Here is a 13,581-nt window from a genome sequence, read left to right on the forward strand (position 1 = left end):
GAAGCTTTCAACTATGTAATTGTTTGGTATGTATGTATGTGTACAACTTTATTTTATCATAAAAATATTTTTATTTACAATCTTGGGTTCACTTTCGTATCTCTGCCCCTTCTCCAGTTGAAATTAGGCTGTGTTTTTTTCTTTTGCTTCTTTATCCTTGGTTTTTATTCCTTTGTTTATTTAATAAGTTCTCCAAATTCCTCCTTTGATAAAGTGTATTTATTGTCTTCAGAGTGTACCTCTACTTCTGATCACAGAGGGAAGTGAAAGAGCACACTGACAAGCTTCAGTTCTGACTTCTCATGCTACGCGACAGACTTCCTAATTTCTCCATCAGTTCCAGGGAAACTTCTAGTCATTTAAGACTTTATTCCATAAAGGCATCCAATACATATGCCTGAAGGTTTTTTTGTTCTAATTATACCTCTACAAGTTAGAAAATGCCATTGCATTTGTTGTGGTGAATGATCTTGGCATTCCATTAGGGACTGAATCAATGTCTTTTTGGATGGGATCAGACACCAGGCTGGTGTTTGGCCTTAGCACACAGGATATTATCCTGGTCAAGAGGCTGCAACGATTATTTTCATATATTGATAGATTTTTGTCTGTTATGAGGACTTTGAATTCGAGCCCCTTATCTCTCAAGTATACTTTCACTTCAAGAAGTAACTGTGGCAAAACCATTCTTTGCCAGAGCACAGGTAATGGTTCTTCCAAGAGAGAGAGAGAGAGAGAGATAGATGGGAGAGAGAGAGTAAATTATTATACATAAAGCAATTTTTTAAGTCCTGGGGAAAATAAAAGGTTAGGTTGTTCCACCTTTCATATGTAGCTAGGGTCATGATGGTTGTCTTCTAAATGTGTACAGGCACTTGTTTTTTTGTTGTGATTACTTAAACAGAACATCATAACTATGAGTTATATTGTTTTAGTTTTTATGGTATAAATAATCTAGAAATGATTTAGTCTGTACTTTATACTATGTATTTTATATAGAGATGTGCATAGTTTATGTATACATACATAAATACTCTGTACTACATTGTATTTTTATAAAAAAATTTGTATCTGCTCATTGACTAGCTTATGTATTGGATTTATTTTCAAGATCATCTCTATGAAGAAGACATGATATCTAAATTTTTCCAGACTTGTTGGTGGCGGATCTGGATGGCAGCTTGGAGTTGGAGCTCAAGGAGCAGTTGTTGTCATAGTCCAGGCATCATCTTTGGAGATCCGAGCAAAGAAAGATGACTTTGCTTCCGTAGTTGGAAAGAATGTAAACTGTATGTCATATTTTATTTGACATTGTTGCATGCTATTTTTGTTGAGTGAAGACTTATCATACAAATTTTTTGTCCTTCAAAAATAGATTAATGCATTTACAAAAGGAAAGTCCTTGGTTCTAACTTGTCTTGGCTAGATAAAAACATGGTCTTGTTTGATCTACTACTGAAAAAGAACATGTAATTTATATAGTTCCTACACATGATAAGAAATAAAAAGTACTATTGGCAGTACTTTTATTGTAATGGAAATAAAAACTGAACATTTTTTTATGCCTTTTTTGTGCAGCTATTCAGTTTTATCTTGTTATTAAAGTATTTTTAAAGTATTTTTCACACTTAACATTCAAAACTAATACGTGTTGATGTGAATAATTTGTTCTTGCAAGATTTTTATAGTTATAGGTGACAAAATTTAAAAGTTTTCACCTTCCTTTCTCATTGCTGCATATAGAATATTAGATATTGAGTTTTATATACTATTTGTTTTTTCACCCAAATTCAGATTTAATGATCAGAGAAAGATTTGAATATTTATATATCTGAGTTTTTAAAGGTTTAATGCATAATAATGTGTGGAATTCTTTTTGTAGTGTATGCAGATCCATTTCCATCATGGAGAAGAGTTGCTTGGTCAGCAGATTGCTCAATGGTTGGAGTTGCTTATAGTTCTGGTGCTGTAGAAATCTTCAACACACTTGGTACAATCTATCTTCACTATTTATCCCCCAAGGTATTCAAGCTGCCTCTTTCAATTCTTAAACTTATTTTTTCTAAAGCCAGTACAGTATTTTAATTGCAATATTTGGAAATTCCTGAGATGTAGATGATGTGTTTTTTTATTTTTTTACTTTAGAAAAGTCATTCCAAGATAAAAATTTAGTATAACATCCCCATCAGTCATGTAAATACACATGTGGGTCACTATAATCCTCAGTCACCATCTTCTTTCATTAAAGAAGGATTTGTTCCGACACGTTATACAAACCATCGGTCCTTTACATAAGGAATTACTTTTAGTGCCAGCTGGACCAGTTGTAAGATTTAATAACAAGGTAGTTAGGCAGTAACTGCTTGTCAGATGGTCGGGAGTGCCAGCCAACTGATGTAAACATTCCACTTTGCCTTCGACCGCCATCGGGTGCAGACGTGTGGTGACCTCTGCCCCATTCTGTCGTGAGATCGTTGATGTTCTTTATGGCTTTTAGCCTTTATTCTTGTGTAGTAGTGTGTACAACTGTAAGTATTTCTTTTGTTTTTGGTATTGCAAGATGCAATCCCATGAATCAGATAACCCCTCGTACCCCCCATCCAACTGGAGAGTGTGTCCTGGAGTGGGGAAGGGGACTGAAATGTGGTGCATTCCAATCCAGTGAACTGGTGGATCCTCATGCCGAGGGCGTGAATGCAATCAAGATTTGACTTATGATTGTTGTATCTCTTGGTCAGAGGAGCAGTGGGAGCGGTACGAGAAGAGGAAGAAGCCGCGGAAGTCAGCCAAGGTGTCGTCGGAAAGCTCACCCTCAACACCTCTGGTTGGTGATGGACACATCGTCTTCTTTCCTCCCCTCGTCAGCTCCCGAAGAGCTCACCATTGGATCTTCCACCTGTTGCCGTCGCCATGCCTGCTGCCCCTGTTCCTGCCCGTGGAGGTGCTGCTGCTTCTTCAGTTTCTCCTGCCCAGGTGGAGCTGGGCCCCGCTGCCCCTGCAGCCAGCTCCAGCCTGGATGGGAGACCTGTCTGCTGTCCTGAGGAAGCTGGCGAAGAAGAAGTCAAAGAAGAAGGGGAAGGTGTCGTCATCATCTTCTTCATCTTCGTCTTCGTCTTCATCTTCTGCTGCCTCTTCCCCATCTACTTCCAAGACCCCCCAGCTGAGGAAGAACAAGGTGCCCCCCCCTCCCCACACCCCAAGAAGTCTAGCACAGAGACTTTTAAGGGTCTTTCTCGCTCCGGTGAGACGGGTGGGCCTGGGCCTTCCGCTGGTCCTCCTCGTTCCTTCAGGAACGGGGCCATCTCTCCCTTCCTCAGGGAAGAGAAAGACGGGGACCGTGGAGGTACCACTCTGCCCCTGACTCTAGAGGCTCCACCTCTGGACCGGGAAGCAGGTCAGACAAGCTGCTTCCTCCTTCTCTGCCTCGTCAGCGGCGTTTCTATGTGCCTTCGACAAACCCGTTGCCGACCAAGCAGGTTGATCCGGAGTTAGCTCGCCTAACTCCGGGAGTGCCTCTTCAGCACCTGCTGTCAGAGAACCTCTGGTTCTCGCAGCAAGAGGCATTGGCCCTGGAATCCAATGCCATGGCAGCTTTCCAGACCGTCTCCTGGCTGGATCTGTGTTCCCTCACAGTATCCAGAGTTGCAGCCTCCTCGCGTTCGGGAGACTTTGCCAGTCTGGAGGTAGGGCCATTTCCTACCTCGCCCACTAGACGGCCAACCTGTGGGCCAACCTGGTTTTGAGGAGGAGGGATGCAGTCCTAACTTGTGTAACCAGGGCGGCTGGTTATGAGGTAACGTTGTGTCTGAGGAAAGGACCGTCGCGGGGTTCCTCCTCTCTTCTCCAGAGAGATGGTGGACGCTGCGGTGGAAAAGCATAGAGCGGAGGACAGCTATTGCTCAGTATACTTCCACTCTGCAGTTCCGAAGACTTCTGGGCAGATTTCGCTACAACTGCGGCTAAGCCTCGAGCTTAGCTAGCGCTTCCTCCTCTCCTAAGATGTCAGTACCGTCGAGGGTAGCGCAAGGAAAGACCCAGCCTCCCTCTTTTGCTTCGAGAGGTGAGCGTCAGCCCTCCTCTCAAGCCTCCTCCTCCCATGGGAAAGGGGGTAAGCAGAAGGGAAAAAGAGGGAAACACTAGTGACAGCGTTCCCCCTCACCTGCTGCCAGAAGTTGGGGGGGTGCCTGGCGAGCCATTGGGCAACTTGACAGCGCTACGGAGCCGAGACTTGGTTAGTGGATGTCCTTCGGAAGGGATATCTACTTCCCGTCGAGTCGAGGCCACCCCTCACTTCACATCTGGTCCATCTTTGAACATACGTTCCCAGTTCTACCAGGGACGTAGCACTGACTCAAGAAGTGCAGACCATGCTGAGCAAAGGAGCTGTGGAAATCATACGAGATCAGTCACCGGGTTCTACAGCCACTTTTCCTGATGGAGAAGTCTACGGAGGGGCTGGAGACCGTGATAGATCTCTTTTTCCTTTGAACGGATTCGTTCGCCAGACTCGGTTCACGATGGAAACTGCACACTCAGTGCTCGATTCTATCAGGGTGAACGATTTTATGCTTTCGGTGGACCTGAAGGATGCGTATTTCCAAATACTTATCCATCAGTCCTTCAGGAAGTATCACTTAAGCGAACACACTCGTAGGTTGTATGTTTCGTGCTCCATGTTCCTACTGAATAATACAAGAAGATCAAATGTAAACAAGAGTCAGAGACCTTTCAAAATGATCATTATATGCCATCGTCTTTTTTTACGTTTCTAATTATTTAAGTTCAGCATTTTTATCATTTTGCCGTATTTTTTCTACGAAATTTTGTCTCGGTTATCGTATGTTTCCTCGGTTTTCGTACACTTGGAAACGCTCCATCCCGGGCCGGGGCCAGCGCGTGACTGGGGCCCGTATCGAGCACCCAAACAAAGTACAGCTCTCCTGGTAGGCGCTCTCCTAGTAGGCGCTCTCCAGGTAGGCGCTCTCCTTGTAGGCATTCTCCAAGTAGGTGCTCTCTCTGTAGGCGCTCTCCCTGTAAGCGCTCTCCCTGTAAGCGCTCTCCCAGAGGGGGCTCTCCATGTAGGGCGCGCTCTCCAGTGGACATTCTCCCAGTAGGCGCTCGCCTAGTAGGCGCTTTCCGAACAGCGCGCGTCCGAGGAATAGCTCTCCTGGCAGTAGAACTTCTAACGTCATTCGTCTGAAGAATATCTTGGGGATTCTGAGGAAGATTTTGCCCAAGGATGCTTCAGTTTTCGTCATACAAGAGACTGACCGACCTCCTCTCGCAAGATTTTGGGGAGTCTCTTCGGCCGTTGCTCCTCCGTCACCTCCGTCCTTATTTTCAACGACCAATACGACTAAGAAGTCTTCAGTCGTTAAGATGACAACCGACAGTGTCGATGAAGAAGGCTCTTAAGAACTTTGACGATTGGTTGGTATCGAAGGAGGAGAAAGGGAAGACCGTATTTTCTTTTCCCCCGTCCAAACTTATGGGTAAGATGGGGTTCTGGTATGAGTCAGGAGAGCCCTTGGGTCTGACTCTTCCCTCTTCAGCAGACTCGGACTTCTCTTCGTTGGTTGATTCCGCACGTCGCTCGCGCTTAATTCTGCGAAGACGACGTGGGGTATGAGCGAGTTAGATCACCTTCTGAAGGGAATGTTCCGAGTCTTAGAAGTTTTTAACTTTCTTGACTGACCCTTGGAGTCATGGCTAAGAGGACTCAAGATCAGACACTCTTTCACCTCGAAGACCTTCACGCAGTGCTGTCTTGTATGGACAAGGCAGTGAGAGACGGATCCGGGGAGATAGCTTCCCTTTTTTTGCGCAGGAGTAGTAAAGAAAAGGGCGGTTTTCTGCTCCTTTCTTACCAAGGCTGTTTTTTCATGCACAGAGAGCTTCCTTGTTGTATTCTCAGCTTCTCCGCAACTCTTCCTGAAGAAGATAATTAATGACATCTCCAGCTCATTCAGTCAGCAAAAGCGACGCAGGATATTCTTCTGGCTCGCTCAGCTATAATCCCGAAACCTTCGTTCCAACAGGAAACGAAGAAGGAAACTCAGACTAGCAAGAGCCCTTCGAGGGAGGCCCTTCGTCCTGCTCTTCTTCCTCCAGAGGTTTCGAGCCACCTAGAAGAGGAAGGACCTTCTCTCGGTCTATTAGGGCCAAGAAGTAGCTCGCGTGTCCTCCAGACAACTGTGGGTGCCAGACTTCTGAACTTTGCAGACGCCGTCTACCGAAGGGGCAGACAACTGGTTCCTCGCTATCATCAAGAGGGGATACCTCATTCCCTTTATCTCAAGACCACCTTTGACCACCACACCAAGGGAGTTGGTGGCCAAATACAAAGACCACTCATGAATCAACCGCCCTCGCTCTAGCAGTAGTGCTGATGTTGGAGAAGAGGCAATAGAGATGGTACAGGACCCACCCTCTTTCCGCTTGGGTTTCTAAAAAACAACCGTCTGTTCCTAGTTCCCAAGAACTCAGGAGGATGGAGGCCGGTTCTGGACGTAAGCGCCCTGAACGTCTTTGTGAAGAAGAGGAAGTTCGCTATGGAGAACGACTTCATCAGTCTTAGCACAGCGTTCTTCGTCCCGGGGACTGGATGGTGTCACTGGACCTTTCAGGACGCTTACTTCCACGTGCCGATCCATCCTTCGTCACGCAAATTTCTAAGATTCATGTGGGGAGGGAACGTTTTTCAGTTCAGGGTCCTATGCTTCGGCCTTAGCCCCCCAAGTCTTCACAGGGCTGATGAAGAACGTTGGCTCTCAGTGGCTTCATCGTCGAGGGAGTGAGGATTTCCCTCTACTTGGACGATTGGCTAATCAGGGCCAAGTCCAAGGAGATAAATGTCTGGAGGACTTACGATTAACGTTGTTTAATCTAGCTGCTTCTCTGGGTTTGCTAGTGAATTTCGAGAAGTCACAGCTAATCCCCATCAAGAGCGTATCTATCTGGGGATTCTGATGGCTTCTCAGGTTTGTTTTTCGGGCGTATCCTTCCTCAGAGAGGATAACCCAGATGTTCGGAGAAGGTAGCAACCTTTCTAGAGCAAAGATGTATCACAGCGAGGGAGTGGATGAGTCTGTTGGGGACACTCTCCTCGCTGGAGCAATTCGTTTTTCTCTAGGGAGGTTGGCACCTCAGACCCCTACAGTTCTTCCTGACGAGGAACTGGAACCGAAGATCTCAAGGTCTAGACTTTGCGTTCAGATTTCGCAAGTGATAAAGGAGGATCTCCGTTGGTGGCTAGACCCCTCTCCTGTTCAAGGAAGGCCTTTCCTTGCAGGTTCGGAACCCCAACCTAGTGTTATATGCAGACGCATCGGACATAGGTTGGGGAGGGGAGCTACTCTCGGGTCGAGAGAAGTGTCAGGCACCTGGATGGGGGATCAGGTGTCCTGGCACATCAACAGGAAAGAGCTAACAGCGATTTGGTTCGCTCTCAAAAACCTTCGAACCCCGCTCGTAAAGGGAAAGTCAGTTCAGATCAACTCGGACAACACCACAGCCCTGGCTTACATTCGGAAACAGGGGGGGACTCACTCTTTCTCCCTGTACGAGACAGCGAGATCGCTCCTCCTGTGGTCGGAGGAAAGGAAGATAAGTCTTCTCACCAGGTTCGTACAGGGAGAAAGAAATGTCAGAGCGGATCTGCAAAGCAGAAGGAATCAAGTCCTTCCCTCAGAGTGGACTCTGCACTCGGACGTATGCCAGGAGCTGTGGAGGACGTGGGGCAGGCCCCATCTCGATCTCTTTGCGACCTCCAGGAATGCGAGGATAGATCTATACTGCTCCCCTATTGGCAGACCCAAGAGCAGTGGCAATAGATGCATTCCTGATGGATTGGGAAAAACCTGGATCTTTACGCGTTCCCGCCTTTCAAGATTCTAGGAGAAACGCTAAGGAAGTTCGCAGCTTCAGAGGGAGCAAGGATGACTTTGATAGCTCCGTTCTGGCCGCCCACGACTGGTTTCACAGAGGTACTGGAAAGGCAGGTGGATGTTCCAAGATCCCTACCACTAAGAGTCGATCTGCTCAAACAGCCCCACTTCACAGGTTTCACAAAACCTCCCCGCTCTCAGTCTGACTGGATTCAGACTATCAAGAGTCTCGTCAGAGCTAAGGCTTTTCGGCAAAGTCTGCAAGGGCTATTGCCAATGCACGTAGACCTTCCACATCTAGAGTCTACCAGTCGAAGTGGGATGTTTTTCGACGTTGTGGGCAGGACTCATAAAGTTTCCTCCTCCAGTACCTCTGTGATTCAGATAGCAGATTTCCTTATCTTCCTGAGGGAAAAATGCGGGTTAGTAGTCTCCACCATCAAGGGCTACAGGACCATGCTTTCCTCAGTTTTTTCGTCACAGAGGATTAAACATATCCGCAAGACAAGGACCTCCATGAACTTAATCAAATCATTGAGACGGTTAAAAGAACCTCTTGCTTAGTTCCTAGCTGGATCTAGACGTCGTGCTGCTCTTCCTGAGGTCCTCAAGATTCGAACCTCCCCATACAGCTTCGTTCAGAGACCTCTCGATGAAGACTCTTTTTTCTCTGTGCGTTAGCTTCAGCGAAGAGAGTCAGCGAGCTGCAGGCTCTTAGAAGGTGAGGTAGGTTTCCAAGGAGGCTCCGCGGTTTGTCTCTTTTTCTTCCGGCTTTCCTAGCCAAGATGAAACCCTTCTTCACCGTGGCCCAGGAGCTTCGAAATTATTAAAAGCTTATCCTCCTTAGTTGGGACAGAAGAAGAGAGAGATCTCTTTGCCCGGTGAGAAGCCTGAAATTTTATACATTCAACTTCCCTGCCAGATATATACTTAGCTATAGACTCCGTCGTCTCCGACAGAATTTCAAATATCGCGGCACACGCTACCGGTAGGTCAGGTGATCTACCGCCCTGCCCCTGGGTGCAGGACTAGGAACCATTCCCGTTTTCTAATCAGAATTCTTCTGTGTCGGCCCGGGCCATCACATTGTTGTTGGTTCCTCTCGATGGTTGGTTTTCTTTTTTCACCGCAATTGATCTTCTTGACCGACTTTTTGGTGACGTATCTGGATTGTTGGATTGGCATACGCCTTTTGTGGACTGTTTTTGTGGACTTGATTTTGGATTTTTCTTTAAAAATGTCTGACTCTGGAATGGTTGTGAGACGTTGTGTGAATGTAGGCTGTAAGGTGAGGTTGCCGAAAGCTTCGGTAGACCCTCACACTGTATGCAATGGGTTGCAGGGAGTATGAATGTTCTTTTACTAATACTTGTCAAGGAATGTGAGAATTTGAGTGAACGAATGGAAGAATCTAACTAATTATTTAAAAAAGTTAGAGAGAGAAAGAGTGAGGAAGGCTTCTTATAGAAGTTTAAGTAGTTCGAGATCTGAACTAATTCTCTAGCTTGGGATCTCTTCCCCAAGGGTAAGTATTGCTACTTCTCCTTCCATTGCAGCTCCCCTTCTCCTATTGCAGAACCTGTAGATTCAGCGAAAGAACTTGCGGATCTAAAAGCAGCCTTCCAAGATTGGAAAAACAAGCTTGCCATCAGGATAAACAAATGGCTCCCCAGTACAAGGTAATGCTAGCAATGATTATCAGCCAGAGGCATTGTAAAAGATAGTGAGATGTGACCCCGGAGTAGTGAGTGGAGGGGGCATCTGGGTCGGACTCCGCAACGCTCCGTAGGTTCTAGACCTTCCAACCGTTTTCCTTTCTCACATGCCCAGAGGAGAAGGAATGTCGAAAACCGAAAGGAGTGGTGGAGAATCCCCACCGATCAGGTGTCCCTTCGGCGGTTTCTCTGAAAGAACATCCCCAGACTGCCAAGGATCGCTATTGTAAAAGCGTCCTGCGTGAGTGTTTTTCGTCGTCGGGATCTTCATCTCCGAGACGTGATTTGAGGGATTCAGATCGATCTCGACCACTCAGAGGAGTTTGGAAGGCTCCGACGATTGATTCGAGACCCAGTAAAACTTCCCTGAGGAGTCTCCTTCGGGAGTTAAGAAGGGAAGCAAGAAGAGCCATTCTTTACAACCAGAGTGAGAAGGAGTCAGGAGGTGGAGGCTATGACTCCTCCCCTCCTCCTTCCCCTCCTCCGCCAAGAGGATAAGAGGAGGTTACGAAGAGGTTCATGATGGCGATGCAAGAGCAGATTTCGTCTTTTGTAGGAGTTCTGTCAAAGGATCCTCCTAGAAGGAAAGACTCTTCCCTTCCGATCAAAAGATCCTCCAGACGTATGGAGGTATCTGCCGCCAGGATCGATGTCTCCTACTCGAGGTGAGGTTTCCTGTCACGAACGTGGGTGAACCTATCCAGAACGTCTGGCACCGGCCAGGAGTGAGGAGTCAACACCAGGAGGCAGGAGCCAAGAGCCAGGAGTGAGGAGTCAACCAGAGGCAGGAGCCAAGAGCCAGGAGTGTGGAGTCATCCAGGCAGGAGGCAGGAGCCAGGAGGCAAGAGCCAGGAGGCCAAGAGGCAGGAGTCAGGAGCCAAGAGGCAGGAGCCAGGAGCCAAGAGGCAGGAGTCAGGAGGCAGAGCCAGGAGTCCGGAGTCAGGAGGCAGGAGTCCAGAGTCAGGAGGCAGGAGTCAGAGCCAGGAGGCAGGAGTCAGGAGGCAAGAGTCAAGAGCCAGGAGGCAGGAGTCGGAGACTCGTTCCTGGAATTTATGACTCTTCTCCAAATAGGAGCTCCTCTCCTTCAAGATCGTAGGAGGTCTTGGAAGGAATCTCCCGTCCAAACGTGACTTTCTCCTTCGTCTGATCGAGGTTTAGACGATTTGTCTGATGACGAAACTCCTGCAATGAGGGACTCTCGAGTTTATAAGGTCTTAGCCTCATTATTGCTACAAGAGTTTGGAGACTCTCTTAGTCCGCAGCTCCTCCTTCTCCTCGTTTCTCTCTCTTTTCGAGCTCGGCTACGGCAAAATCTTCAGCCTTTCTGAAAATGAAGCCTGCAATTTCGATGAAGAAGGCACTCCATTCTTTAGATTCTTGGATGGACAGAAGAAAGAGTTTGGGGAAGACGGTATTCTGCATGCCTCCTTCCAAACTACTGGAAAGAGAGGTATTTGGTATGGGACAGGAGAGACTATGGGTCTTTCTCTGCCTGCCTCGGCGATGCGGACTTTTCCAATTTAGTGGAGGCCTCTAGACGTCACTCCTTAGGATCGGTCAGATCGACGTGGAGCACTTCGGAGTTGAACCACTTTCTAAAGGGACTTTTTGTCACTTTAGAGGTGTTCAACTTTCTGGATTGGTCACTCGGAGTTCTGGCCAACAAATCTAAAGATCCGGAGTTTCTTAAAAACCCAGAGATTCTCCATAGCGTCCTGTCTTGCATGGACAAGGCAGTACAGGACGGTGCGGGAGTGGCTTCCCTTTTTGGTGCTGGTCTCCTGGAGAAGAGATCAGTATATGGATCCCTATCATCAAAAGGGGTTTTCTCCGAGCCAGAGGACTGCTTTATTGTTCGCCCCTCCCCTATCGGATCATCTGTTTCCTTCTCAGTTAGTGAAGGATATATCTCGCTCGCTAACTGAGAAGGCGACACAGGACCTACTAACACAAACGTCCAAGAAAGGACGCCCTGTAGTGTCGGCGATTAAGAAGGACTCTCGTCCTCCTCAGCAGCCCTTTCGTGGAGGTGCAGCGGCTCGTCCCCCTGCCAGAAAGAAGAGCTCTGACAAGAGAGGAAGGTCTTCCTTTAGACCTTTCAAGAAAACCAAATGACTTGTTGCTCCTCCAAGCACCAGTGGGCGCCAGACTCCTGAACTTTGCAGGAGTATGGGCAAAAAAAAAAAAGGGAGCCGACCCTTGGTCAGTGTCGGTCCTAAAGAAGGGATATGTAATCCCCTTCGAGGACAGCCCTCCCCTAACATCTACGCCTCGGGAACTGTCAGCGAAGTACAGAGACCCTGTAATGAGAAAGACTCTCCTTCAAATGGTGGAACAAATGTGGGAAAAGGAGGCCATCAAACTTGTGCAGGATCCACACTCCCCGGGATTTTACAATCTCCTTTTTCTAGTACCAAAGGCATCGGGGGGGTGGAGACCAGTTTCTGGACGTAAGCGCTCTGAATCGCTTTGTTCAGAAAAGAAGTTTCGCATGGAAACGTCCGCTTCAGTAATGTCGGCTCTTCGTCCAGGAGATTGGATGGTCTCTCTGGACTTGCAAGATGCATATTTCCACGTTCCCATTCACCATTTGTCAAAGAAATATCTTCGTTTTGTAATAGGAGACAAAGATTTTTCAATTCAGGGCTCTGTGCTTCGGGTCTGTCTACAGCTCCGCAAGTATTCACCAACCTGATGGCGAATGTGGCAAGATGGCTTCACCTAGAGGGAATAAACATCTCCCTCTACTTGACGACTGGCTGATCAGGGCCAAGTCGGAGATTCAGTGCTTGGAGGACTTATCAGTAACAAGGAACATGATAGAATCGCTGGGATTACTCGTCAACCTCGATAAGTCGCAGCTGATCCCCAGCCAGAGCTTGGTCTATCGGGGTGGGGATTCAGAGGGATTCTCGGGGTTTTCGGTATTTCCTTCGCGAGAAAGAATCACTCGAGGTTTGTCGAAAATCTCGAGCTTCTTAGAGAGAAAGAACAGTTCAGCGAGGGATTATCTGAGCCTTTTAGGGACCCTGTCCTCACTAGAAAAGTTCTTCTCTCTGGGGTGAGGCTTCACCTTCGCCCTCTTCAGTTTTTCCTGAAAGGGGTGTGGAGTTGGAAGACGGGACAACTCTCGGACATCTTCCCGCTTCCACAAGAGGTAAAAGATCATTTGAAGTGGTGGATCCTTCCTCTTCAAAAGAACGAAGGCGTATCGCTTGCCCTGCAGAACCCAGACCAAGTGTTATATTCCGACGCTTCGGAGTCGGGGATGGGGAGCGACGCTAGGTAGCAAGGGAGGTGTCAGGCACCTGGACAAAGGAACAGGTGTCCTGGCACATCAATTGCAAGGAACTAGTGGCCATACACCTAGCCTTAAAGTTCTTCGAAGAGATAGTCAGAGGCGGGGTGATACAGATAAACTCGGACAACACCACGGCTCTGGCTTACATACGCAAGCAAGGAGGCACGCACTCTTTCTCCCTCTTTCAGTTAACAAGACACCTGTTAACCTGGACGAAGAAAGAGGCATAACTCTCCTCACAAGATTTGTTCAAGGGATAAAGAATGTGAGAGCGGACAGACTGAGCAGGAGGAATCAGGTCCTTCCCACAGAATGGACTCTACACGAAGAAGTGTGTCGAAGTCTTTGGTCCCTGTGGGGGAGACCTCACATAGACCTGTTTGCGACGTTCCTCTCCAAAAGAAGTAGATCTTTTGCTCTCTAGTGGAAGATCCGAGAGCCTTCTCCTGGATTGGTCGGGTGTGGACGCATACGCCTTTCCCCGTTCAAGATCCTGGGGGAGTGCTCAGGAAGTTCGTAGCTTCGAAGAACACGAAGTTGACACTAATAGCATTTTGGCCAGCCCAGGAATGGTTCACGGAGGTACTGGAGTGGATAGTGGACTTCCCCAGATCTCTTCCAAACAGACCAGATCTACTCAGACAACCCCACTTCGAGAGGTTTCATCACACCTCTCAGG

At 47.6% G+C, this 13,581-nt stretch overlaps 1 protein-coding gene across 1 annotated transcript in view; it reads left to right on the top strand.

Annotated features, from left to right (window-relative positions):
* The window catches only part of LOC135196167 (NBAS subunit of NRZ tethering complex-like), a 59,833-nt gene that overhangs the window by 41,036 nt on the left and 5,216 nt on the right, over positions 1 to 13,581 (top strand). The window contains exons 3-4 of the mRNA XM_064222743.1: positions 1,153 to 1,289; positions 1,883 to 2,022. Of these exons, the coding sequence (XP_064078813.1) occupies positions 1,153 to 1,289; positions 1,883 to 2,022 (277 nt within the window). The remainder of the gene's footprint in view (positions 1 to 1,152; positions 1,290 to 1,882; positions 2,023 to 13,581) is intronic.

This window comes from Macrobrachium nipponense, chromosome 17 (genome assembly GCF_015104395.2).
Source record: "Macrobrachium nipponense isolate FS-2020 chromosome 17, ASM1510439v2, whole genome shotgun sequence".
In the NCBI taxonomy this organism is placed as follows: domain Eukaryota; kingdom Metazoa; phylum Arthropoda; class Malacostraca; order Decapoda; family Palaemonidae; genus Macrobrachium; species Macrobrachium nipponense.